This window comes from Poecile atricapillus, chromosome Z (genome assembly GCF_030490865.1).
Source record: "Poecile atricapillus isolate bPoeAtr1 chromosome Z, bPoeAtr1.hap1, whole genome shotgun sequence".
In the NCBI taxonomy this organism is placed as follows: Eukaryota; Metazoa; Chordata; class Aves; order Passeriformes; family Paridae; genus Poecile; species Poecile atricapillus.
This window is the reverse complement of record NC_081289.1, coordinates 113,973,218-114,000,129: the sequence shown is the minus strand read 5'-3', so window position 1 is coordinate 114,000,129 and position 26,912 is coordinate 113,973,218. Positions and strand designations below refer to the sequence as shown.

At 38.6% G+C, this 26,912-nt stretch overlaps 1 protein-coding gene across 1 annotated transcript in view; it reads right to left on the bottom strand.

The window, feature by feature from the left end:
- Window positions 1-24,688, bottom strand: part of FREM1 (FRAS1 related extracellular matrix 1) — a 58,708-nt gene extending 34,020 nt beyond the window's left edge. Inside the window, exons 1-16 of the mRNA XM_058826218.1 lie at window positions 24,208-24,688; window positions 19,002-19,096; window positions 17,700-17,995; window positions 17,026-17,222; window positions 16,029-16,352; window positions 14,493-14,601; window positions 12,441-12,572; window positions 9,205-9,549; window positions 8,369-8,511; window positions 7,620-7,816; window positions 6,415-6,505; window positions 5,225-5,392; window positions 4,495-4,703; window positions 3,620-3,713; window positions 2,972-3,224; window positions 952-1,149 (exon numbers count right to left, since the gene is read on the bottom strand). Of these exons, the coding sequence (XP_058682201.1) occupies window positions 952-1,149; window positions 2,972-3,224; window positions 3,620-3,713; window positions 4,495-4,703; window positions 5,225-5,392; window positions 6,415-6,505; window positions 7,620-7,816; window positions 8,369-8,511; window positions 9,205-9,549; window positions 12,441-12,572; window positions 14,493-14,601; window positions 16,029-16,352; window positions 17,026-17,222; window positions 17,700-17,995; window positions 19,002-19,096; window positions 24,208-24,438 (3,082 nt within the window). The 5' untranslated portion in view covers window positions 24,439-24,688. The remainder of the gene's footprint in view (window positions 1-951; window positions 1,150-2,971; window positions 3,225-3,619; window positions 3,714-4,494; window positions 4,704-5,224; window positions 5,393-6,414; window positions 6,506-7,619; window positions 7,817-8,368; window positions 8,512-9,204; window positions 9,550-12,440; window positions 12,573-14,492; window positions 14,602-16,028; window positions 16,353-17,025; window positions 17,223-17,699; window positions 17,996-19,001; window positions 19,097-24,207) is intronic.
- Window positions 24,689-26,912: the final 2,224 nt, after the last annotated feature.

Below are 26,912 nucleotides of genomic sequence, written 5' to 3'. Positions count from 1 at the left end.
GTCAGAGCATTAATTACATGAGAGCTGTTAAGAATTGCTCATAATGAACAATTTTTCATGCATCACTTCTTAATTTCCCTGCTGAGACAATGCTTCATTTCCAGAACATTACTTGGGTGAGTGCCTGCAAATTACAAAGCTATTCATACATATGCTTAAATATTCTCTGAGATACATAACATATACCTGATACATGCAAACAAATGACATTGAAAGACACAAGCAGATGGAAAACATACTTCTAATATGTATATCACAGACCACACTAAAAAGCCCAGGAAATTGACTGAAATTTCACACAATGGGCTGCAGCTGGACAAGACGTACATAATCAACTCTATTTCCATTTTAACTGAGTTTCTTTCATTCTGAATAGTACTTGTAAAAATGTGGCTTCATATCTATTAATGTATAGCTTTTGTCTTTATTTTCTAAAAGAATGAAATTTAAGTAGGTAGCAATGATTCTGTCCCTTCATGTAAGGCCCAAATTTCTTTTTTATACTCTACACACAAAGGTAACTAAATATCTCTATTTATGTTTATGCTTTTGTATAAACCTGACACCTGTTGAGCCACAAGTTAAGTTCAGGGACAAGATATTGATCCCTTTTACCTAGACACAGCTTACATACACAGCAATTAGCATGTGGACACGGTGGGGAGCAGATCTGAGCACTCTCATTTCTAACCACATGCTCTAAACATGCAGCTGAAGAGCAACAAGCTCATCCTTGCACTGACAGCTGGATTGGGTGTTTGCACTGTACAAGAAAAAGAAAATAAAACTGATGGAAATTCTGATCCAAAATTTTTGTATGCTGATCTCAACTAACTACCTGTAATGCTAAAACTCAAACAACCAAAAAAGCCACCCTGAGTCGTCTGTTAGCCTTTACAGTACTGTGTAGCCCTCCCTCTTTGTACTGCTGTAGTGAGAAGAAGATTTCACCAGTTGCAATTGATGGAGGCTGGTTGTCCACTGGAAGTACAGTGATGTTAAGGTCATAGACAGGAAATGGATCATCGCGTGAAACTGGAGGAGAAAGAGGTCCATCGTAACAGCAGTCTTTCACATCTAGGCCAGCCTCACCATCAGAGACAATCAAGGTTAAGATCTCGATGGAAGGAGTCAAGCCAATCTCACCGCCTGGGAAAAGATATTACATTTCAGAAGAAATTATTTACCAAAACTTCATGAAGATTAATTTTTATCCTGCAAAGACAGTCTTCAGTATCAAGTATCAGAAGAAAAAGAAAGCAGCAGCAAAAGTACTGGAATTTTTAATTCTGGCTGATGGGGGTGCTGTTTGGTTAGAGATTTGGTTTGTTGTCTACAATTAATTTTAACCAGCTCACTTCTATGATATAATAAGAGGATACAGAAAAGAGTCTTAGTATAATAGGAATTATAATGTTACAATTGCAATGTTATGATATCCTGTTACATAATAGTAAAATGGCTAATAGTCCTCAAGATTCTGTTCCTTTTGCACTAATGTACAAAATGTATATTGTGTAGAAAAAGTGGGTTTTCTGCACTCCTTCTCAAAGAATGTTGAAAAATCTTTCTTGTATATGTACATGTGTATGTGTATATGTATATGTGTATATGTATATATGTATATGTGTGTGTATAAATATATATATATGTTCCTCTATGATAGATGGTAATATCCATGATCTTCCAAAAGAAAACTTCTTAATATGGCAAGTAATGCCTGCATTCCTATATGCTTCTTATCCTTTCAAAATGGACTTTAACAAGGGCTGTACTTTATTGTTGTACTTTATTACGGTACTGCATATTATGTCTATATGTAATCACATTTAAAATGTGGCCTGATACAGAACTGTGAACTGCCACTCCTAGCAAGAAGCATCTGTGGGTCAGAGTACTCCAGCTGTCAGCACTTCTGGCAGCATGTGTCTCATATTGCTGCAAGATATTATTAATAAATGGCCTTCAAAGGAAAGGCAGTGACTCCCAGACTCTCTTGCAATACCTACCGACAGCACAATTAATGTTAGAAATTTGGAAATGAAAACCAGAAACACCACACTCTTGAAGGTGCCCCTGTAAAATATTCATTCATTGCCCCTGCAAAATATTGTCATTGAAATACAGCTTGTGATATCTTTAGAATGCAAAATAAAAGTTTGTTATTGGTGGCCATAATTAAGTGCTTCCTTTTCAAATACCAGCTGTTCATTTTAGACAGTGCCAAGCTTGAAAAAAAAAAATCTATTCTCCATGCTAACACAAAATTACAGAATAATTAAACAGAAGACCAGAATGTTTGGGGGGGAAGAAAAAAGACTAAAGCTGTCATTCAGAGGTGTAGAAAGAGGACCTCTTTAATCCTGATGAAAGGATAAATTCAAGTAAGAAAAGGGGTTAACCAGCACTTGATTTCTGCCAGTAACAAAACTAAACAAAAAAAAAAAGTACTAACAATAAAACAACAAAATAACGTCTTTTTAACACTGTGTTTCTCATTAAGAAAGTCAGAACTTCCTTTATCTTGTGGTAAAGAAAGACTGTGAACTGTCCAAAGTAGATAACCTTCTAGATTGGAGAGGTAAACAAGAAGTACAAAAGCGTTTTCTGATGTGTCATGAAACACATCAAAATACTCTCGTTTGTACTTAATAATAATTTTGTCAAAAAAAGCCCAAGATATTTTGTCAGCAACAGTGAAAGAGTTCCTCTGGGATTATGATGCTTTCATGTACCTGTTCAAATATAATTTTCAGTTCAAGCAGGGATTTGGAGAACATATTAAAATATCTGGTAGCTGTCTATCATCACCCCTCTTTTTAAAGCCAGGTTATTTTTTTCCCTAGTCACAACATGTGGTTTCTAGGAAGTTCCTACTGGAATTCTGCAAAGGCATGGATTCAGGTTAAGATTCTTTTACTAATACTTGTCTGACCACCTTTCAGTTGAATTCTGTCCTCAGCTCACTTACTAGTGTGCTTGTATGTGACTAAACCAGCGATGACATCGGCTTGGGAGAAACGATCCACGGCAACGCCAGCTTTCCTTACTACCCCGTGGTAGAGCTGGCGGGCCAGCATGAAGATCAGTTCCATGTCATCACTGTCTGCGTCTGTGGCATAAATGTGCTGTGAAGAGAGAACTACTTCTTCACCCTCCAGGCAGTGGAGCACGGGAACAAGGCCTGTTTGCATAACAGGTAGCTGATCATTCACAGGCAGCACCTAATCAGAAAAATAATTTAAGATTTTCTTATTGTTCATTTCATTGGAAGCGGTTAATTCAGGACACTGCTTTGCAGCTCAGACTAACAGTACGGTGCCAGAGATGGCAGATATCAGAGTACATTGGCATTTCTCTATGGGCAAAAAGAAACCAGCTGAATTAAGAATAAAAGACATAAGTAAACCAAACTAGATAATTATAGTTTCAGTACAAAGCGTAAGTCAAAGCTCCTCTCAAGTTTGCCACGTAAACCTGAAACCTAGGGTTTAAATGGAAGCATAATATATCCATTATCTTCCAGTTTCCAAGGTAATGCAAGGACTTTCATAAGTCAAGCTTTGAACTGCTTGCCTCCACACAGACAGCTGCTCTCAGAAATATGCCACACACTGACCTTGACCTGCAGGATGAACTCTACAAAATGGATGCCATCTGTGGCTGCAAAGAGAACATCATCAGTGAGAGTCTCCGAGCCGTCATGACGATATCTGTGAAAAAAGATTATAGAGCTACACAAATTCTTCACAAAGATGAAGAAGAATTGATGCTTTCTGGTCATGACCTACAATGTGTATCCCTCCTCGTATAAAAAGCTTCTCCCTGTGTAAGGGTATCCAACTTAACTGTGCTGATTCAGCATCAGAGTTCCCCTAAAGGGCTTTTGAGGTAACTTAAAAGAAGAAACTCCCCAAAGTAAACCATTCATCAGTCAGAAAAGAGGTTTCCCTAAGGCTTGCGAGGTTCTCTGGCTGCTGAGGTGTTTACCAAACGTGTACGTCACCACGGTAAGTGCTTACTTTCTAACACATGGAAATAGAGCCAGGGAGCTCTAACTCTGCATGAATGTGTCGTGTCTTGTTCTTGCCACAACTAGAGAAGCAAAATTTTCATCTCTACGCTAGTTAATTTTAACAAAAGTTTTCTTGTAAACTAACCAAGTTTAATAAACACACAACTTCCTTGAAAGAAAATAGCTGGCAACCTTCTTCACAGGAACTGCATGGATGAATACAAAACTAGTTTCCTCAGCAGTGCCTTATAGAGAAACTTATCTCTAGCAGGCATGCTGACTCCCATTTCCTGGCCATGCAACAGCTCATTTCGTGGTGACATTGCAATCCCAAGGCTCAGACAGCTATCTTGTCCTGGAGCAGCTCTGCTAGAGCTATGGTGACTATTGCTAGCCTTTGCACCCTGCACCACTTCAGGGTTCAGCTCATTCAACTGAGAGCCTCAGCCACCGCAAAAGACAACCACTACTCTTCTAACCTGACTGCCAGGGTACACAGGTCCTCATAGGAAAGCCTGTCCCCTCCATTCATGGGAATGTCATCCAGCTCCACTACCCCATGCTGCGGCTGCCTCTGCAGGAGCAGGAAGAGATGCTCTCGTTTCGTGTCTGCATCAGAGATGAGAATGTGTCCTTCTGTAATAGGGGTCATGCCACCCTCTTCCACTCTCAAATGGGTTGTAAAAACCTGCAGGGAGAAAAAATGCTCAGCTGTCTGTGCTGTTGCACCCCTAAACATATATCAAACAGGGTTAATCTCATTTGTTCTGCTATAAGGATTTTAAAAAAATGCCAAAGGATATACTCTTTTCTGCTGTGCTAGAAAAAGCTAAGGAAATTACCAACAACCAATAATGCATGCATCCTAGTTCTTGTCCCTCTCCTGGAGGATTCTGACCTCCATAGGTAATAAGCAACACAAAATATAGGGATGCAGTTTTGCTGATCAAGATGTAACATAAGTGTTTTTGTACAGATACATAGATGCCAAAGGTAATCTCAGTTTAGCATAAAAAAAACCCATTGCACACTCACCAGACTTTACCTTATACTTCTATCCCAATGCAAGCTGTGTGCAAAACTCTGAAACCCTGATCTTATGAAAAATTCACTTTTTTACCTCAGTAAAACCAGAGCATTTCTCTGCATTTCTGTTTTTACCCAAAGAAATTTCCAAGTCCTTCCTTCTCACTTTCACCACCACCCTACCTCTGGGGCCTGATTGTCCACAGGAAGAATTGTAATATCGAAGCAGATCCCATACAAAGTGCCTCCATGCTGATTGCTGACAGAAAAAATAAACTGGACTTTCTGAGGTTCAGGTCCAATATCCTGCAGGGGTGGCATGTAAGCAACTTTCATATAGTTCACAGCATGCTACAAAAAGAGAAGAGGGGTGCATGTAAGAGGAGATAATGGAGATATCCATAACCCATCACATTAGGGATCTTTATCATCCCCTGCTTAGGTGTTATCCAGCTACCAAAATAAATTCCAGAAATTTAGCATGTACTCTTTAGCTATTAGCCACACCTTGATTAAATGCATCATTAGGTACAAATTAGGTAAATACAAGTTCAAATACTCAAACCTGTAGCAAAAATTCCAGATACAGCTTAGAAGCAACAGCAGAGGTGATAGCCTGTATTTCTTTATGGATCCCTTTAAAAATGCTGGTCTAAGGACCTTTTCTAACTGTGGCATTAAAATAAACAATTCATAAAAGCTAACACCTCCCACAGCAGCTGAATTTGCCCTCATCAGTGTGAATAGTAACCTCATGTCCTGTGTTTCATGGTGAGGACAAGCCAGTGATAGGAACGTCAAAATCTTGCATCCAGATATCCATATAAGGCATATAGTTTAGGATCTGTAGGGTCAGAGATCTCATTATGGTACTGCAATGATCATTATGCAACTTCAACCATAGAGCAGGATACAAAACAGGACACTTTAGTATTTGTCAAACTACAAAAGCATAAAAACTGAACTACAAAATCCTGAAAAAAAATTCTGTTCTGGCCTGTTCCATCCTGTAATACATCTTCTGGTGGAGACACTGAAATGAAGCAGGAAACCGTTCAAGGTCTCATTTCCTCAGTTTGCATACTTTTTCATTCCTCCTACATTATGTGTACCCAAATTCAGCCTACCCAAGCAACTGTAGCCCCTGCTGGTTTTAGGATATTTGTATTAACATATTGCAAATCTGAAGTATGATTGAAATTTGTTTTAAAATCTGGTATTGGAATAGCAGAGTTCTGAGCTTTGCAAACTGAGCTTGTGATTGTACTGTTGCTCAGTTTTCACTTCTTGTTTTCCTGTCAAATAGAAGCTGTACACTTGTAACATTTGAAAATGGTTTAGAACTCATTATGGTATCAGATAACATAACAAACCTGAGTAAATGACTGCAGTGCAAGAGCAGCAGGATCCTTGACCAATTTGGGGATGGTGTCCACCATAAACAGTTTCCCAGCATCTGAATAGCTACACAAAAACACGTGTCACATCTTGGCTAGCAGTACCAAAGAACAAGAAAAATAGCCACATAGCTCAATCTTGCATTTCAAATTAGCTTCGCATTTCCAACTGCATTGAAAGAAGAAACATTTTCCTTTCTTCTGTCGTTGTTATCCCTTTAAACATTACCACAGAAAACTGACCAAAAGTGGTCATGAAAGATCTTTTCCTAACTTACAAGCAAGCTCTGGAATTGCTGCAAGTGTGTCTCTACATATCTCTACATATCCCAGATATCATTTATGCCACCTGCATTTATCTTTAAGTAGGAAAATTAATTATTTATGGTTATAAATTTATAATATATTGCATTTTATAAACTCTGAAATTAACCAGTTTTCAGCAACTCAGCTATCCAACAGCAGTAACCAGCAAACTAGATAACCATGTGGCTAATTAACTGATTAGGGAAACAGCCCCCTCCCCCAGCTACATAATGATCCTTTGCTGCTTGAGGTCAAAATTGGAAGTGTTGATTTTTACCTTAAACCATACAGTATCTGGATTTCAAACTTTTCATTTAGCAAATTGTTGCTGATGCTCTAATGAGATTACAGCACCAGTGATGTAAACTGCTACTATATCCATTCATTCCATACCTCCCTTGCTCCCACAGCATGCTCTGCCTGTTTTCCTAGTCCACAATCAGGAGTGCCTGATACATATTCTTGAAAAAGCTGCATCACCTCCTCTTCTCAGTCTGGGGCAGGCACAGGTCAGCCCCATTCTAACAGTTAGAGGAGGTACTGTGACTTGTGCTTGAGGCTGCATGGGATCCCACAAGTCAGTGTAAAATGCATGTGAAACAAAAGGAAATATTTCACAAGATTTCTTGCTTCTTATTTCTTGTTCAACTATGCATTACCTATTTTTTATTACTCTGTGTATTATTACCCTGTTCCTTCAGGCTCTGGCTTACCCTTAATCATCAACAGGAGAGCTGCATCTAGCTGTTGTCACCTGCACTTTCAACAAACAGATAAAGAACTTGAGGCACAAGTATGCTACTGCCACTGAGGTTGCTCCTCTTACATGGGTTATTCCCCTGTCCCACATGAAAGGTGTGTCAGGTTGCACCTACCCTTGGCTGCAAGAGAAAAATGGGGAAGTGGTTATGTTGTATGTGAGCTCCCTGTCTTGCTCTTCCACGTCTGTGAAGTGGAGATGTTTCTTAGTTAGGTGGGAAATCTCAGTCTCCTTAACAACCAGGTGACGGGTCGCTCCAGGAGCTTCTCTGGGTAGCTGGTCATCCACAGGGATAATGTGAACCATCATCACCTGGAATTGGGGAGACAGTAGAACCGTCAGCCATTCCTCTCAGTAAGAGAGTAGCTGTTAACCAACATGCACCCAGAAGTGGATCACTGGACTATGAGATACAAGATATGGCTGTCATGCCATATCATCATCACATCAGTATCAGAGGCATATCACAGTTAAAGGCAAAGCTTTTGATCTTAGAGGTTTCCCTTTAAATGCAAACTTAAATTCAGTATGTTGGACTCTTGCATGAGAAAAATAGTCTATTCTCAGTTGACTTTAGGAGAGCTGTTTAATTTGTTTGTACTGTCTCTAAGTACAATTTGTTTTCAATGTTTCATTTTGTAGTATAGGAAATAGTCTTTTCCATGAACTTGTCTCTATTCAGCCAGGGAGAGAACAACCCCACAAGAAATAACAAGAAATAGCCCTGAAGAATACTGTTCGTGGTGATGACTATCATCACAAAAAAACTAGACTAGTTTTGTTTGAAAACCTGTCAGAACATGTAACGTATCAGCCATTTGAAGAAAAAAATCAGGAGACTGCAAAGATGTTTCCATTTCATACCTGTGGCTCTGAGAGATTTGGAGGGTCATGGCTATCACATAGCACAAACTCAAGGGAATCTTCAAACACTTCTCCTCCCAAATGACGATAATAAATTATTCCATTAAATAGATCCCTCTGAAGAAAACTGTTGACAGAATACCCTGTTGAAATGAAGAATACATCTTCCATTGAACACTCCATTTATAGTACAATACAATTTAATACTACAATAAAGTTATGCATTAGCTGTGCAACTGAGGAAGTATAATGTCCTTTTTTTCACCCTAACTGAAGTAAGTCCTTTGAAATGTTACTCATTGTCTTCCACATTCTCTGAAGATCACCAACAACTTCTTTTCTGTGTCACTTAAAAGATCATTCAAAAAATGAAGCAACTGTTCAGAAGAGAATTTGCAGGACTAGTAGCCCCTGCAGCCTAGCACAGGAATTTCTGATTTCTGGGTTGTTGCACAGGAGAGCTTTCTCATCATTACATTTCATGATTACATTTCTCATCATTACATGCACAATTAGCATCATGTATTAGCTCTGAATTTGCCACAGTGCATGTAAACTAACTCCTGGCTAGCCCAACACTTTTTCTAGATAAAAGTACTGGAAAGGAAAATAGACTCAGAATGGAAGAATTTCAGGATAAATTGTGGACACAGGGACAGTTATTCTAGTGCAGAGACCAACATTAATTAGTGATGTGGTTTTACACTACAATGAAAGAAGTCCAAATTTGCCATTTTTTGTCCTGAGCCAAAATAACATGTCTGACTGTAACATTTACTGTATTTTTAAAAGAAGGCGACAAAGAAAAGTGTACTTTTGTGGATGTGCTTCTTTACCTATTAAGTTTGGTCCTGGTTTCTTCATGATTTCTCCAGCCTGTGATGGCTTGGTAATATTGAATAGTATGTAGTCGTCACTGGAATCCATGTCTGAAGCATGAAGCATGGAGCTCTGAATCAGCATTGTCTGTCCCTCGTGAACTTCAATGACCACATTGCTGATTAGAAATGGAGGGCTATCATCTTTTGGGAGGATATTTATTGGAAACTTATGTCGAATACTGTGGGGGCCATCAAAGATTCTAAATACCACAAAGTCTTTAGTAGAATCGCTGTCATCGTGATGGTAATGAACAACTCCTGCCTGAATGTCAGAGATGGTGAACATGAATCCTTTCTGTCCTGTCAAAATAGTGGAAGAAAACACATCAAAAATGTGTGGTTCAGCCCAGAAAAGTATCTTTCCAGGTTATGAGGGAGAGAGATGAACAACATATTGCTAACTAGAAAAATCTAATGTAACTCCATCTACGAAAAAAAAAAAAATTGTAGGAGTTGGAATAGCTAATAAGAATGCAAAATTTGCAACTGTGAAACCAGAGAAAATCCTCCAAATCTCACTAAAGGTAACTAGAGACATCAAAGATTTTTTAACTGTGGTTGTTTCCACTTTAATTTCAATGTCTACTTTCTTATCAGAGCATTTTACATGCATTTTAAGCATCAAAGAATATAGTATTTATAGTTAAAGTTCAGGATTTTGTTGCAAGTAAAATATAATTATGTGGGGATTTTGGTGTATTGTAGTGGTTTAGATTTGCTAATTTCGTTTTCCCGGCTAATGCACTAAATAAATGTTGTGGTTTTAAGGCAGTAACTAAAAAATAATGAGAAAACTTACTTATTTCTTACTGTGAGATATGGATTAGAACAAGAGCAAAACAGGCTTAAAACTTAAAAGGAATAAAGAAAGTTTATTAACAAAACTACAAGAGTAAGAACACCAGAATAAACCTCTAGAAAACTCTTTTATCCCCCACTACCCACCATTCCCTTGTTCACATGACAACAGAGACAAAAAACTTTAGAACTTTAGTGTTTAAAACAGTCTCAATTCTTGTTAGAGCCTTTCATCAGTCTTTCTAGAGAAACAGAAGTCTTCTTCTACTAATCTATGGAGTTTTTCATGAGAAAACTATTTCTGTTATAGTTTTCCATTTTTCTGATACCAGCTGCCCGGAAATCTGTCATCAGTTCTCTCCTCCCATTTCACATCACTCTGAGGTGTGTATGGGCCATGACTCTAGGGATGTCATTTTTTAAGGATGAGTTATTCAAAGGCAAAAGTCCTCTTCATCTGTCTCTGTGAGCTTCGCTGGAAAACAGTTTTCTCATTGCCCTCAAGGACTCAAATCTTCGCTTCACTCTGTTCCAGCACCTCACTGTATCACAATTACTCCACCTTTTGCTCAAAATCAACACTTTGAACACTCCATTCCTCCCAATATACTCTGTTATAAATTAAAGAAGTTTTTTCAAAACACTATTGTCCATCTCCATAGCTTTAACAGAAAAATATTCCAGCTTATAAAGCATCTCCTTATTCTCTCTTCCCCATCTAAAATTTAACTCTTTTCTTCACTGTCTTCTTCATGTTGATTGTCTCTCTCTTTCTCTGTCTCTCTGAGAAAAAGAAGTAATCTGTACATTTTATCCAGGTAGTAAAAGGATTAAAGTTTGGAAAAGCTGCAAGAGTTCATGGTGTCAGGTTTCAGTCCAGCAGCAGAAACTACAAACTAAACCAGGCTGGCCGGCTCCGTTTCTCTTCCCCCCTCCCCTCCCGCCTTCTGCGGCCTTGTCCGGCCTGGAGTGGGGGGAGGAGGCCGAGACAGAGCCTTGTTACCTTGTCAGAAGCCGGAAACCCAAAGAGAGCAAGAGAGCTCTGGCTTTACATCTTAAGGTGGTGTTCACAAGTTGATTTCACTTTTCAATGGTCAAAACTGCTGTCAATTCTTAGAAATGACCGATAACTGGTCAGGAGAAAAGACTCCCATCAGCCACCAGCAGCTTCAACTTCCTTAGCTCCCAAAGCTATCTTAAAAGTAAAGTCACCCCATGACATGTATTGAGATTATTGTCTCTAATAAGACAGTTTTATAACTCTGCTTCACTAGAAATGTGATGTATACAGACAAATATACAGGCAAGTTAAGTAATTCAAGAATTGCAAGCTGGCACTAAAAGGTATGATCTCCTCAGAGCCACCAAGTAAAGAAACCAAGTATTTCTCTAAGGTTTTACAAAAAGAAGACAATTGCCAAAAATTGTGGTGATGTTTTCCTTGGCATGTCCCTATGCGGACAGACAAAAGAGAATAAGGTGCAGTCACTGGAGACAAAATATCCACCTCTGGTTGGTGCATGGTAGTCTTAGAAACCCTTAAACTCAGTATGGAAGGACTGCCACCAGGAGATGGGCCCTGACTGGCTGCACAGTCTCCCTAACACTTCAGTCTCTAGGGCTGAACCCACCCAGCACTGCTGACTCCACACTGTTCCTGTCTGTTGCTTGGCAGCAGGATGATCTTGCAGACACTGGACTACTTGTCAGGAGTTTCCTGAATTTAAGTTTACTTCTGAATAGTTTTTGTATTTGCTAGATTCAAAATGCTACCTTTCCTTTTATTTAAATAGTTTCTTTATGTCTTTAGGTGATCCATTTTACATAAACACATTCAGCTATCAAAAAACTCAGCATTGATATTGGCAACATGTTCCCACCCTGCCAAGAGCAGAGTGATTGCCGTTACACAACCTTTTTCCCAAGCACTGAGACCACTTGTGTGCTGCAGAGCAAAACTAATAATATTGATAATGCAGAAGGCCAATGAGTTAGAAGCGTAATTTAATTTCCACTTTTTGAAATAAACCTTAAAGTTGCTGGTAACAACTATATCCGAAGGTTGTCTGTATTTGCCAGTAAATCAAAATCACTTGACATTCCTTAACATCTGCAAACAAAAATGTAAGAACTAAAAATGTATTGACTGTGTTCCTCCTAAACCATGTTTCTCAATGAAAGCATAGCTGATCTCTTTAAAATTTTGCCTTTGGAGTGTAAACATGCATTAGGAAAGTAAAGGTTTAAATACTGATTTTTTGAACATTCCTGTTTTAGTACCCATGTTGTAGCAGAAGAAGGTTGTAGCAGAAGAAGGCGGTCAGCAGAGGGAGCAGAGCTGTTGTTTTATCATTGAGGAGATTTTTCCAGTCTCTGGAGTTGAAATTACCTACCTCTCACTGACAGCCGCCCATGCTGTAAGCCATCAACTGTGACCAAGCGAACGTTTTGGATGTCATCATTGTCCACAATTTGGAAGTGTTGCCATGTGATAGGTCGGGATTGTCCTTCTAGGAGGTTAAGGCCTGCAAAGAGCAGAGACTTACGTCACTGTCAGCATTTAACACTTCTAAAGTTGTTTCCAACCAGGAAAGAAAAACCCAGAATGTTTAATTCTATCTACATATCTCCATGTGAAAGGCATTCCAGTGGAGGTTTAGACTGGATATTAGGAAATATTTCTACACTCAAAGAGTGATTAATTTTGGAACAAGCTTGCCAGGGCAGTAGTTGAGTCACTATCACTGTAAGTGTTCAAAAAACAGGTGGACATGGCACTTCATGATATAGTTTAGTGGTTGTGGTGGTATTCAGATGAAGATCATTTTGGAGGTTCTTTTCAGCTTTAATACATTTATAATGCTATGATTCTAAGGCCACCTAAAAGTCTGAGAACAACATCAGACATACCTGAATCTGTTCACTATCTTTAAGGAATCTTTTTCAGAGAAATAACCAATTCCAATATTGCAGAATGCACCAAGTGCAGGTAGCTTCATGTGGAAATTGCACATTGTGCCCTGGGTAGAAGGAAATAGCTGGAGCCCCAGGCAAAGGACCATGAATGTGCACGGACGCTTTGTCTAAAAAAGGGTATGGGGTGTGGCTGGTCACCCAGATACTGCAGGACCCCACGAGCAACAAGAACAAATACCACCTCTGGAACAAGTACACACAGACTGGGATATAAAACTCAGGGATTCCTTTGTTCAGGGTCTCTCCCTGGAGATGCCCAGTTTGAGCTGCTTTTGTGTTGCTGCACCACAGTTAAATTACATAAAGGAAACAGAGAGCTAGGATTCTGATATGGGAAACCCAGACTGAGCCAGTAACAGAAAGTTGTCTGTTAGTGTGTGTGTGGTGAGTGCAGGAAGTCAAGCAGGACATCCATCAGGTCACTGGAGCCACCTGCTGTGAATGGCTTCAGTCCCAGCAGAGAAAGTCAGGTGGTGCAATTGTGCCTCACAGAGAGGGGCATCTGAAAGGTCAGGCAGGAAAGTTCCCTTGGTAGCTGGTTTCCAGTCTTCTGATAATCTAATGAGGCACATTTCTGGACATTTGCACTGGCAGGAGCATTGCACTTGAAATCTCAAAATGTCTGAAACTGGGCATTTAGATTCTTTAGTGAGTTTGCAGTTAAAACATATATTGACAGAGGAAACTTCCTTACAGAGGAAAATTCCTGACAGTCTTCCTTCTTACTTAGACAGTCATTTCAGGTGAGGTTTCTCTGGAAGACATGAGGTATCTTCTTCTCAGCCCCTTTCCTTTTCTACTGTAGGAAAACTGCACTTTCCCTGATCTTATATATTTTCCTTTTGATGATCAATGCATTCTAGATGAGAGAATCTGTTCCCTTTCCAGAGCAGGCATTATAAATCTGTTTGAATTAGACTTAACCCTGTAAAGTTTCCAGACTTTAAATGGCTGGTGGTATATCATGCCCTTTTCCCTAGTTGTTTATTTTTTCACACTTCCACTTTAAACAGCAACAAGCCTTGGTCTTTCCCACATGCTACCCTACTATTCCTGTTCCATCATATATTTGCCATTAATATTCATACTTCTTAATGTACAATTCATTCTTCAAGAAAATAGTATAAATATTATAAATGTATCTAATGATATATTTTCCAATTTTATTATATATTTTATATGTATAAATTGATAAAAATTATATAAATATGTATAAATGCTGTATAAATAAATCCTGATTTTCCTGTAACTCCATTTTTTCTTTATTTTTCATTCCAGTTAAGACATTAGATCTTTTTCAAGTTGTTGTAACATGGTCCCTTCAAAATTAATATAGGGGAAAATAGCCCTTTCAGTTTAATGATCCTTAGACTCCAGGTGTAAATCTGAATTTCAGAGCTTTGTCAAATATGTGTGTCAAAAATGTTATTAATTCCAAAGCAAAATGAATTCAGCTTAAGAAATCTCACCTGTATTCCATGAAACACGAGGGGCATTTGTATCTGTTGTTCTGATAAAAAGATGCACAGTGATTGGTAAACTCCTTTCAAAGTACAAGTCATGCACCTCAAATTCCACCTGTTGTGAAAATAGATAAACTGCTTGTTGAAAACTGGAAACTAAATATACTTCAAATAGATATAGTGCAGTCTCTCCTGAGAGATCTTACAGCCATCTGATAATATGTTAATTAAAAAAAACCCCTTGATTTAGCTTCTAATAAGAGCCATGGAAGTTCTGCACAAAACAGAGTATCTGCATTCTTTGCTCTTTGCAGTTAATTTTGTGAAACTTAGTTTGTAGTGTGTGTAATTTTCATTTTATTTGAGGAACAGTTAAAGCATCAAATAATTTTTAAACTTTTTTTTTAACTAGTAGAGCTTTTTTTAACCAGTAGTAATAAGAAGTTGTAGAAGACATTTCCTGCTCTTTTAAGAGGTGTAGGACCAAAAATAGATTTGACAGAAAATATATGCACTGGTATAGAAAAAAAAAAAAATAAAAATAAAATTAAATTGAAAAAAAAAAAAAATCAAACTCTTGAGTTGTCAGGCTCCAGAACTGTCAAATTCTTGAATAAAATCTGCAATCAAACAATGCTGAAAGCAGAACAGAAATGAGGCACTTAAGGAGCAGATATTTTGGTAGGAAGTCTGGTCCTCATATTAAGGAAACAGGGAAAGGAGGTTATTGTGACAGCCAAGAAAAGAAAAAGCAAGACAACTTTTGTCAGCAACAATTGCTAGTTACTGTTGCTGTTGCTCTGCTTTCCAGACAACCCTTTCCTTAGCTTACCTTGCTCTCATTTTCTGTTCCTTCAGTTTTATTATTTTATTTCCAACCATTTTGCTTTGATTGAATAATTCCTTAAGTACCTTATCAGAAAGTTATTTCATAACTTACTCAAGTGCCTGCAGACAGAAGCCTGATCTCATTCGTCACTTGCATCATGCTCTCTGTGTTATTGGCCTGCTTTTACTACTCCCAGCAGGAACTGTTGGGAACCCCTTTTTGTTATCCCTAAACCACCATTATCACAGCAGGTAGGCTGTAAGACCAAATAGCAATCCAGGCCTTTAATTGGTCCATCTTTCATGACTTTAAATATGTCACCTCTGCACAGGTCACAGGGATCAGTAACACCATGCAGGGATAAAAGCTGTGTGGAAAAGGCACGACCGATCTTTCCGAAGGCTCTGGGGTAGATGAACAAGCACTATTCCTCTTATTAAAAAAAAAATCCAGTTTAGATATTTCTCAGGGGGACTAAAAGGTTTTCAGTACAAAGAAATTCTTATGTAGTGAGCAATAAACATCTATTTTGTGTTAGTCAAGATGATGTGTCACAGGAGAAAGTGGCAAAAAATTTTACTTCTGCTCCTGTATTGCATATAGTTTTTTAAACTTTTTTCCCTGAAAAATATCCATTACACATGATTACATTTATTTCCATTTTACTTACTCTTAAGGAGGTGAAAACCAGCAAATGCTCACACATCTGTTACCTCATAATTCCTCCTCTCCGTATGGCTGTTATTTGGAGGCTGATAAGCAATGAGCATGTCACTGAGATCCTTCCACATGAAGGAGCCAACAGGTTTTGTGTGGTCAGAGAGGTGAGTGATAAAGCCCTGTGGAGGTGGCTTGGTAATGTTGAATATAAGCAGGGACTTTGGAGTTTCATTGTCTTCAGCATCAATGGTTGTGGTTGTAATAGGGGTTAAAATAAATTGATCAACTTCCAGGATGAACTTTGCCATTGGGGCAGCTTTGGGTATTTGGTTGGGAACAGCACCTCTAATCCGAACAGGGAGCCATGCATACTCTGTCTACAACAGGAAAAAAATTAGACAACAGAAAAGGCAAAGTAAAGTGCAAAAATAAATTCAATTTCTTTTAGCTTCACATAGAAAATCAGGGTACAAGTTAAAGCAATAATTATTTTGAAAATAAAAGTTGAAATATTTTAATTAGAAAATGCCTAGAGTAAATATTGAGACATCAAGAATATGACTTTCAGGTTCACTAGTCTTATTTGTGTCCTTAATTTGGGGCTGAAATTACTTACTTAATTTGATGTAAGTTTAATGAATAACTTTATCTGACAGAAACATGCACAAGCTGTTAATTATTATTAACTGAATATGTTCACAGAGCTCTTAACTTATTAATTACCGTATATGTTGAAGTCAGTGCAGATCATGCTGTATAAAAGTTGCGGAATTATGCCAGAATTAATTTTTCTCTCAGGATAAACTACTTACATCTGACAGTAATCAACCAGAGGTGCTTCTCTGTATCCATAATGGTCTAATCATAGACCATTGGCATGGAGATAATGCCTTTCATTAGCTTAGCTGGCAAAGTTCTAAGAACTGAAAAACTTAAAAGGCTCCCTATCTCTCTTCAAGTGTGACAAGGAGCAAAAAATTTATTAAAAAAGAAACAACAACAAAACCACAGGGTGACAATCAGACATTATGAACTTGCATAAAAATCTACCTTGTGCAGAGTTTTGCTTCTGCTGTCTGAGAGATCCAACCTCACGGGAATATAATCAGTGTCAGGTGAGGGGGGGTAGAGGTGTTGATACTGAATTCCCATCCCCAGAAATTCTTCACAGCTCATCTTTTTGTTGTTGATAACTCCTAGTCCCAGTGTACAGCTCCCATTTTTGCACTGTTGGCCCAGGCTGTGCTCTGTAACCCAACATAGTGAAACTGTTACCGGAGCAGAAACCAATCAGGGAACATGCTGGTGTAGCTAAAGTAACCCTGAGAGAGGCTCCTTTCCTGACTTAATTTCTCCTACAGGATTTTGTTTCCAACTGACATCTTCCAACTCCATTCTCTCTTGGTGTCTTGGTTAGATGCTACTACTTGTGCTGTTTCTATTGAGTCTTGGCACTCACAAAGCTGTCACATTGGTCCACATGTCTAGGAGCCAGAAACAGAATCCAGTCAAGGAATTATTGACCCAGATCTGTGATCTGCATGGTGCCTCACAAAATCATCATGTCCCTTTCATGCTCACAATAGCTCAAGCTGTTCATTAAACTTCACACGACCTTCTCACTGTTACACAGCAGGTCTGAAACAACCCACTGCTGCACACATAATCTGCTGCATCTCTTTGAATGTGCTAAGGCAAACAACAAAAGCATGTCATACTAGTACCAGGGAAGAAGCCCCGTGGCTGATCTCCACGAAACTCCGCTTGCTGCACTTTCTGGGCAAAAAGCTGGCCATGAGCAGGCAGGTGAGTTTCTGAAGAGATTATGGAAATGGAGCAATCCAGGTTTATCTTTCTGTCATAATCAAAGGTGAGGATATTCTTGTCAATCACCCTAGACAGACCGTAGTATTCAGGGACCTCCAAAGCATGGGAGCGCATTTTTATGATGTTACAGTCTGGCTCAAGTAACTGCACATGAAGGGTGAATGTTTCTACAAATGTTTCCATTTCTGTAAACCTGCAAGTGAAAAAAGAAAATTAGTTATGTATCAATCCATCTTCTCTCACTTGTGATTTGGGCATTGTCCTCCTTTTCTAAACTGAATTACTTGAACCCCTTTCTCTCCTGTGTGCTCAAGCCTTGAATCACCATAATCCAGACCCTGCTACCCAAATCCTCCTAGTTATAAGTGGGGTGTCTATGTGAAGGAAGAGGTTACTCGCTGTGTATGTATGAGAGTGTCTGTCCCTATCATCAGGGCAGTGGAGAACATGCAGTAGTCTGAAAGAGATACCTTAAGTTTCAGCTTTCACATTTTCCAAATTCTCTATTGCATTAGTACATAGCTCTGAACTTCATATAAAGCGTTAGCAAGTTCTCTTCACAGTTTAGTTAGACAAAATAATCCTTTTCCAGCCTGAGAGCCAAGGGCACTGTTGCAGCTCCAGGCCCAAGAGGTATAAACAGGAAAACTGAGAGGAGCAACCTGGCAGGTTGGGACCTGAAGCTGCAACTGGATAATTAACCCCAACATGTAAATGAACCCAAACTTATAAAAGTGTGAAAATACATGACTAAGAATCCATCTTGAGTCCATCTTGGGTCCATCTTCGGTGTAGCTTTGGTCAGGCTCTTTTGCTGACTGAGGCATATCCTTTGAAGGCCTGTTTTAATAAATACCTACTTTATTCTTTTAAAACTGTCTAGCCTCTGTTCCAGGTAGCCTCACAAGGCATCAAAAGTACTACTGTCCCTTTCCTTAGCATAATGAAAAATCACTGGTTTTGTGTAATAAGCCAGCAATACATAATACACATTAAATGAGCATATCTGCAATATACTGTGAGAAATTTTGCTATAAACAGATGGTCTCTTGTTGACTAATGATGCAGCTACTGGATCTAAGTAGTTACAACATGTACAGCAGAACATACTTTAACTGTGAAAAAATTGACTGCTTGCTCTTCCTAAGGTCAGCTGAGTTCCTGGTAACAGTGAAGTGTGACCTGCTTCTGCTGCTTACCTGTACAGCCTAAGCATGATCATGTCTTCATCTAAAATTGGACATCCATTGTGGGTATATTTGACTTCATTAGGAAGGAAGTGACAGTCAAAAACCTACGAAGGAGAGAGAACAGACTGGCACCATGCTGCCAAAGATGTTAACTTCACAGCATCTGTTGTTCCACGTCTCTCTGAGTGCCTGGAATACATCAGACTGAGAAGATTTTTAATATTTAGTTCTTTCTATGAATAGATATTCACCTGTGCTGCAATCTCCCAGTGAGAGTCAGAGCAACCGGTTAAATATGGGGCTGCCAGCACTCCACAATTAGAAGGGCAAAGGTCACATGTGATTGTTTCAGGCTGCCAAGTCCCCCCCAGGTACAACAAATAGTTTGACCTCGCCTTCTTTACCACTGCAGCCTCTGGAGTTATGGGTGCAGATGTATCCAGCAGTGAATACAACTGCAGTGTTGCTGAAAAGCCAGCCATTACAGCATTGGAATTTGAGATTTATTGACTTTTAAAGTTGCTCATGACAATAGCTTGATTATATAGAAATCTTGCTTTATGGCCACTACAACTGTACCACAAAAGTATACAACCCAGTGAAATTTTTCTGTTAGAAACTTCACTAGCTCAGAGCTGTTCCTAGTTTTTGTGACACTGACTTTGTACCAGGAGCTCTTTTCTAGATCAGACATCATCTCTGTGTCATACAAACATCCAGCCCCAAAATCAGTGTAATCCACAGCACACAAGCAATTATATTTCCCTACCAGCTAATTCAAAATAGACTAATTATTACAACACAGCTGATGCAGGTAAAATTTGTAAGTCTGCCTGACCACAGTTTAACCATCTAAGGCAGACACTTCTTTCAGGCAGATTGATTTATTTAATGGTTGGTTGGCTTGTGAAAGCAAGGCAATGAAGAAGAATTTATGCCTGACATAAATAGAATAAAGATTGCTTTGACACACCCCTTCTTTGGAAAAGGGATTTGGATTCTGAGGCATACAATTTTCATGTTCTCAAATACTGCAATTTGCAAGACTGGGAATTTTAATTCCCATGCAGTATTGTTTCTTTACTGAAACACCACCTGAAAGCTCCTAGCATTGATAAGACTATGTCTGTGTTGTCCTTGTGATAACAGGGAATCCCTACTCAGTCCATGCAGGATGAAAGATGGTCACAATTTCATATCCACAGAGAGAAAATGGCATATTCTAGCCAGCAAGAAATCAAAATCACTGCATTTCCTAAGTATTTCACTATGAATATAAATGTATTTGGTTATATGGATTTCCACAGAGTAATGTGAAATCTGTCCAACATTCATTAACAGATCTAATGAGGCCATAACTAATAGAAATTAATATATGTACATGATGTACACGGCTGACTGACTAGCCACTTTTTTTTAAAAAAAAAAAAAAAGAAGAGGTAATTTCTTAATGACAGTAATTTTTTTAAATATGACAAAAAATTATGCCTTGCATGAATTGCCTTTTTTTCCACAACCACTTTAGATGATGGTGAAATGGCTGAGGGACTTTAACAAGGTTCTAAAATGTTGGCTCAAAGTGTAGCTCATAGAGAAAATCTTTGGATGCTCTGACTTTCAGTGCAAAATTTATATAATAATTTAATTCTAAATTAATTGTTAATGCGTAGTTAAATGAAGCACCTCATGACCACCTTGTGGACTTACACTAAAGGACATAAGAATTATTGAACTTTGTTTATTTCTAGCCATTACACAAGAGAGAGCTTACATCCTTCTATAATGGAAGAGTAGTTAGAGTTTCTCAGCTTTCATTTTAGTGAAAGGGTCTACTTCCAGTGTAGCTATTTTCAGATGCTCAAGCAATGTGATAATTTTTCTATATTCCTAGGCATTTTAAAATTTCTTGCCTGCTTTTAACTTTCATCAAGAAGTGCCTTGTACAAAGTCTATCCTTTTTTGCTTATTTTTTTTTTCTTTTAAGTAATGAGTTAGTTGATTTTCTGACATATATATATGGATTAACCTCTTGGAATAATCTGTGGTGTTATGGAAAATGTGCTTAGTTTTGTTTGTTGGGACTGCTTAGAAAGGAAGGACAAGAGAAATTTGTGGAAAACAGAATTACTCACATATGATGAAAGTTTTGATTATGTTGTGGCTGTTCTGTTGCATATTATTTTCAAATGTCGTAGAAATATGTGCTTTGCTTTTTTTTCAATCAAAAACAACAAATATGTCTTTTTCTTGCTTAATATCCTTTCCTTCTTAGTACAAACAAACATAAAGGGATGTGATATTTAAGTAATCAATTGGATAGTTTTATATGACATTCTACCAAAATTGAAAATAAAATTAAGTAGTTATGTGGTATGTTATCTTAAAGAAAAAAAATAAGCATATTACATACAAAGCCCATTCATACTGTAGTTTCAGGAACTTAATGTTGTACACTGAAACTAAGATTCTTCACTGACATAAATCAATGTAGAGCCCTCAAAGTCAATAGGGTTTTGGTTAGATAAGGGTGCTGTGGGGGCCAAGGCCAAAGGGATTACAGAAGTCCAGATAAAAACATCTGAGCCCTTCCCTTGCCCACTGATGGAGTCACTCCATCACAGAAAGACAATGCATTGGTCAGGCAGCACCAGCCATTGGTGAAGCCATGCTGCCTATCTCAAATCCACTCCTTGTCCTCCATGTGCTTTAGCACAGCTTCTAGGAGGATCTCTTCCATGATTTTCGCAGGGAAAGAGTGGAGGCTGATGGGTCAATTGCCAGGAAAGATCTACCTGTTTTAAGGATGGGTGCTGTATGGATGTAAGGATGGTCCCTTTTCCCAGTCTGGAAACTGGGATTTCACCTGACTGCCATGTCTTTTCAAGTATCATTGAATGTGGCTTCACAGCTACAGCAACCAGTTCCCTAAGGACTTTGGGCTGCATCTCACTGGATCCAATCGTATCAGAGAATTAATGTCCTCAATTTTAAGACATCATTAGTTCCACATCTTAATTGGTAACATGGGATTGGAAAATCTAGAACTTTTCCACAAAGATTTGTTACCACTGACTGACAGGGAATCTACATGTGCATTAAGACACAATCTGCTTTGCAAAAAGAAACATCTGGTTTATATTTCCTGATATTTTTTCCTTATGTATAAACAGGCAACTCTAATTGTCTATAAATTCAGTGGGCAAGACAAAGGAAATCTAAATATTTTCCTAATTACTGTTGAGGGTTTTTTTTTTTTCCACTTCAACTGCTTTTCAATTACAATTTATAATTAAATTGTCATACATTCCTAGAATATTACTCACTTTAATGGTAGTAAACCAGATCATACCAGAGACATTTTCTGGCTGCAGAATTTCCTGTAGAAAGATCATGAGTGGCACAAGGAGATCTGGACTCTGGCACCTTGTTTCAGGAATGGTGAAAACTCAGGCACCACTAGCAGTCACAGCCTCTCTCCAGCCTGGTGCCCTAGGGCCACCTGCCCACCAGAGCTCTTCCCTCTACATGAGTGCCTGCAGCTTCCACACTCTATTAATAACTCTAATAATGAATCTGTGCCTGGGCACATATTCAGGGCCATGAAAGAGCAGGTGCTTAACTGAAGTGGGGCTGGGAGAGGAGAAGTTGTTTGGAAAATAAGGTGCAGCAAATGCACACATCTCCTGGGATCTCTTGAAAAGGGCTTCTAGTTGTGTGCTTGAAACATATTGGGTTGCACGGGACAAAGTGGCTATTTCAAAATACCTGGGTCCTATTGCACATAGAGGCCAGAGAAGAAGTTGAAAGCAATGCTACTCTGCAGCCAGACAAACTGCCTACAGAAGAGGTTCACCATAGTTTTCACATGTAAGTCCCTCTTTTTCTCCTCTTCTTTAGATTGGATATTATGAAAAAATTCTTTACTGAAAGGTTGGTCAGGCATTAAAAGAGGTGCCCCAAGGAAGTGGTGGAATCACTATACCTGGAAACATTTAAAACTTGTATATGTGTAGGTCTTAGGAACATAGTTTTAGCACCTGTCAGTGCTGAGTTAATGGTTGGACTTCATGTCCTTCGATGTCTTTCCAGCCTTAATGATTCTATGTTTGTATGAGTCTAGGACCATTCTGGGGAAGCAGAGGTGGGTACTATGGTCAGCGTCCCTGTGCTGGCAGGAAACAAGCCCTGGGTAGTTTCAGCAGATGCACTACACTATTTGGGGCAAGTCTCTAGAGAAGATCATACACTGTCCTGCCCATCACCTCTTGTTTTCCCTGGTATGCCTCTCCACCTTAGGAGTGCTGATTCAGCTGAAGTACTTGTCAGTGGTTTGCAAAAATAATACTGATGACCAAGACAGAAGTTTTGAAAAATCTATTGAGACTGCTGCTCCTTTACTTATCTTCACAGAAGCCACCAAATACTGCAGAAAGGAGGTTAAAAATTATATTCATATACAAACACACAAAAGTGTATGCTGTGGCACAAACCAGAATTTTTCAAAACCCCAAAACCTGTTTGGTTATAAATCATTAAAACCAGTTCTTCTGCCTATAACATTACATCTTCATGACAGCTACTTTCAACTCCTTCCTGCTATAACTCAGGTGGGGCAATCTGTAAAGCAGATGAGTAGAAGAATGGTAATATGTGAAATATATTTCATTAATCCTACAAGTTTGACATTTGAACAGAAAACAGGGGAGTTTTAATGTATTTGCCATCTGCTAACAATTTAGCAGTTGCAGAACAGAACAAATAATGCTGTACACAATGCACTTATTGTATGTGATTTTTTTTTTCTTAATTGCTCCTTAAGTAGTGGCTCCGTGACTAAAATTCAAAATGCTGTAGTGGGCTGTGCATTACTGAAAGGGCACTGGTTACTCTCATGTGAGAAAAATAAGCAGCTGAGAGACTGGAGGTTATCTCCTAACTGGAAGTTTTGAAATACCCATTCTTCACTTGTGAAGGGAGACTCTGACCAGACTCACTTCTGTGCACTTCTGCTAGTGAGCTCAGCTTTTGGATTTTAGGGTTTCAGCTCTCTGCCAGCTGTCTACTTAAGCAAAAGCCTGAATCTCACACAGTGTTCATTTTCATGCCTTTTAATCACTACCTAAAAGAAGAACAAAAATCAATAAAGCAGCTCATTTCAGTTTCTCACAGACCTGCACACACTAATACTCAAAGCAGCAAAACAGAGCCCAAATACCTGTGGAGTAAGTTTCCCAACCCTCTGTGTTATTGGCTCATTAATCACAACTTCTACTTTGCAGACATCCTTCTCTCTGGGGATGGAAAACTTGAGGTCTTCTTCTGACAGGAAGACAGACTGTCCCTTCATCACTTTCATACCAAGGTTCACACTAATAAAGGAGGAGGACACAACTCTTAACACAACAGGCAGCAGCAGAAACAATGAGCTTTGCTCAAATGGCTTCATATTATAAGGGGGTGCCAGCCTTTTTCACCACTGGAAAAATTTCTTAACAGTAAATTTCTTAAAAGGAATCTTCTTCCTCCACCAGCAGACTTTTGCCATATAATGAAGGTATTATTATTCACAGGCAAAAATTTATGACATGTTTTCTATTAACAGGCTCTCCTTGACTGGAGGGCAAGGCAGATTTGGGCAGTTATGGGGCAGACATTTACAAAATATCCTTATGTTTTTATAAAATTCATTGGTCAAGCCTGACAGAATGATGAATATGTTCTCAAAGTCCTTTCAAGGCTTGTTAATCCTGGAAAAAAAAAAAGAGAAAGAAAGTTGCTATAAGGCATCGGGCAACCATAGGGATAAAAACAAAACAACAAGCACATTCAAAGTACTTCCACCATTTCTGACAATTGCAGTTCATTTCAAGCAGTAGGTTGACTTCACCTTTGAATACCATTCAGTGCACACATGCTCAGAAAATAGCAGACAATCCCAAAATCTGAGAAAAATTCAATGGAAATAAAGATAATACAGTATAAATCATGAAAGTTTCTCATGCCCCTAGTTAATCTTTCAGGTTTATAACCTCATAAGAAAAGAGCATTTATTCTGACATTAAACAAGCACTACTGAAATCCTTTTAAAAGCCTTATTTCTACAATCCTCCAAAGTAACAAGGTACAACCCAAAGAATAGGAAGTGATACTATTTAATTAAATTTGGAAGAACATAAGAATTCCAAGGCAGTAAAGTGTCAACATTCCTTTAATTTCTGTAAATTTTTAATTCCCTGACTACATATTTGCCACAACCTTATGACCAACAGTGAACTTTCCTGAAAATTAATTTAAAAATAAATCCTTGTATGTCTCTATTTTCTTTGTTGTTGTTAGCAGGTAAGTGGTCACTGTTTCCAGCAGAACCTTATGAGCAGCCTTTAACTGAATGCACATTTTAAATTTCATCCAGTTTTAAATTTCACTGAAAAACAACCAGCAGTTCAGAAATTTTGCCAAATTATTCACTTCCTAAAGTTAAACGAGACAGATCCCCTCACTTCACCACATATTTAAGACTGAAGACATCGAGACTCACATATATTTAAAGTTAGATGTATGTTGACTGTGTAGTCTTGAACAAAAAAAAATTAACCCTAATTTTCTAGGTATTTATCTGAAAGTCTTTCCATTTTTGTTTAAAATATTGAAGTCATACCAGTCTGAAGAAAATCTGAGAGAAAATGTAGAATTCTACTGGTGAAAAGGAATGGAATCCATGGTAGAATCCATGGTAGAACCATGGTAGGATCCATTATTTTCAGATAAGAAAATAATTAGAAATTTTAGATTCAGACTAGGGCCTGGAAAAGCGCTAAGAGGCAGTATATGACACTGACACATAGACCTGGTGGTTTACATCTCATGATAGTGCCACTAACTCTTTGCTCCATAATAGCAAGCTAAGACATAGATTTATAGTGCAAAATAGCTATATTCACAGGCATTTTCTTACACAGCACCTCATCAGAAATTATTAAAAGCCTGGATAGTTTTGACTTTCTCCCTTCTATTGTGGATAGCTAACATAAAACTATGTTAAAGTTGAGAGATAGCTTCATTACCAATCTGAAAATGGCACTCATTTAGAGGCATCTACATTTTGACTCTGCTACAGCCCAGGGTCATCTGTTTCTGGTGCCTGCCCCATAAATTTCAGCATGCAGTACAGCTGTAAACCTCTGGTGCAGGCAGTGGTTTCTACGCTGCCTTTTCTTACCCTGCGTCAAAAACAGAACATAAAGCCTACAAGAGGAATCAGGAGAATTTTGATCAATTTCATGGCGGATGCATGAGACATTCTCTGCTACAAATTTGGTCCTGTTGTCACTGTGTATAACAGTCTTGCTTTGACCACTTTAGTTTGCAGATACAGCTCCTGTATCACTATATGTTTGCCCCATATGTTCCAGACGCTAGCCTCTACTTGAATGCTCTAGGACTGTCTCCTGTGGTGGCCAAGTGAAGATCTTGGGAAGTATAACCTTACTTTCCCAATTACTTATACAGTAGCAAGAGATTCTTTCAGCACATAATGACAATAAGAATGAGAAAGTTTTGGGGAGACATCCTCCCCAACATCCTCAACATCCTCCCTATCTGTGAAGATGGCCATTACCTCAATCAAGTTGTGTGTGCTACATGGTACTTTACTGATAGACAGTGTCCTGCTTTTCAACAGATATACAATTGCTGGTGATGCCACTGTCACATCTTGTGGCTGCTTTGGACTTCCTTGCAAACTCCTTACTTTTCTGCCCTTAATATCACAGCTGAGCCTGATTCACCTCTCCTATTTCTTGCCATGTTACCTGTGTAACATGGACATACAACTAAGGGACTGCTTAATTCTGAATGCATCACAATATTTCAGATATACATAGTGGCCTGATGAATGGTATTTATAATGGTATTCATGAG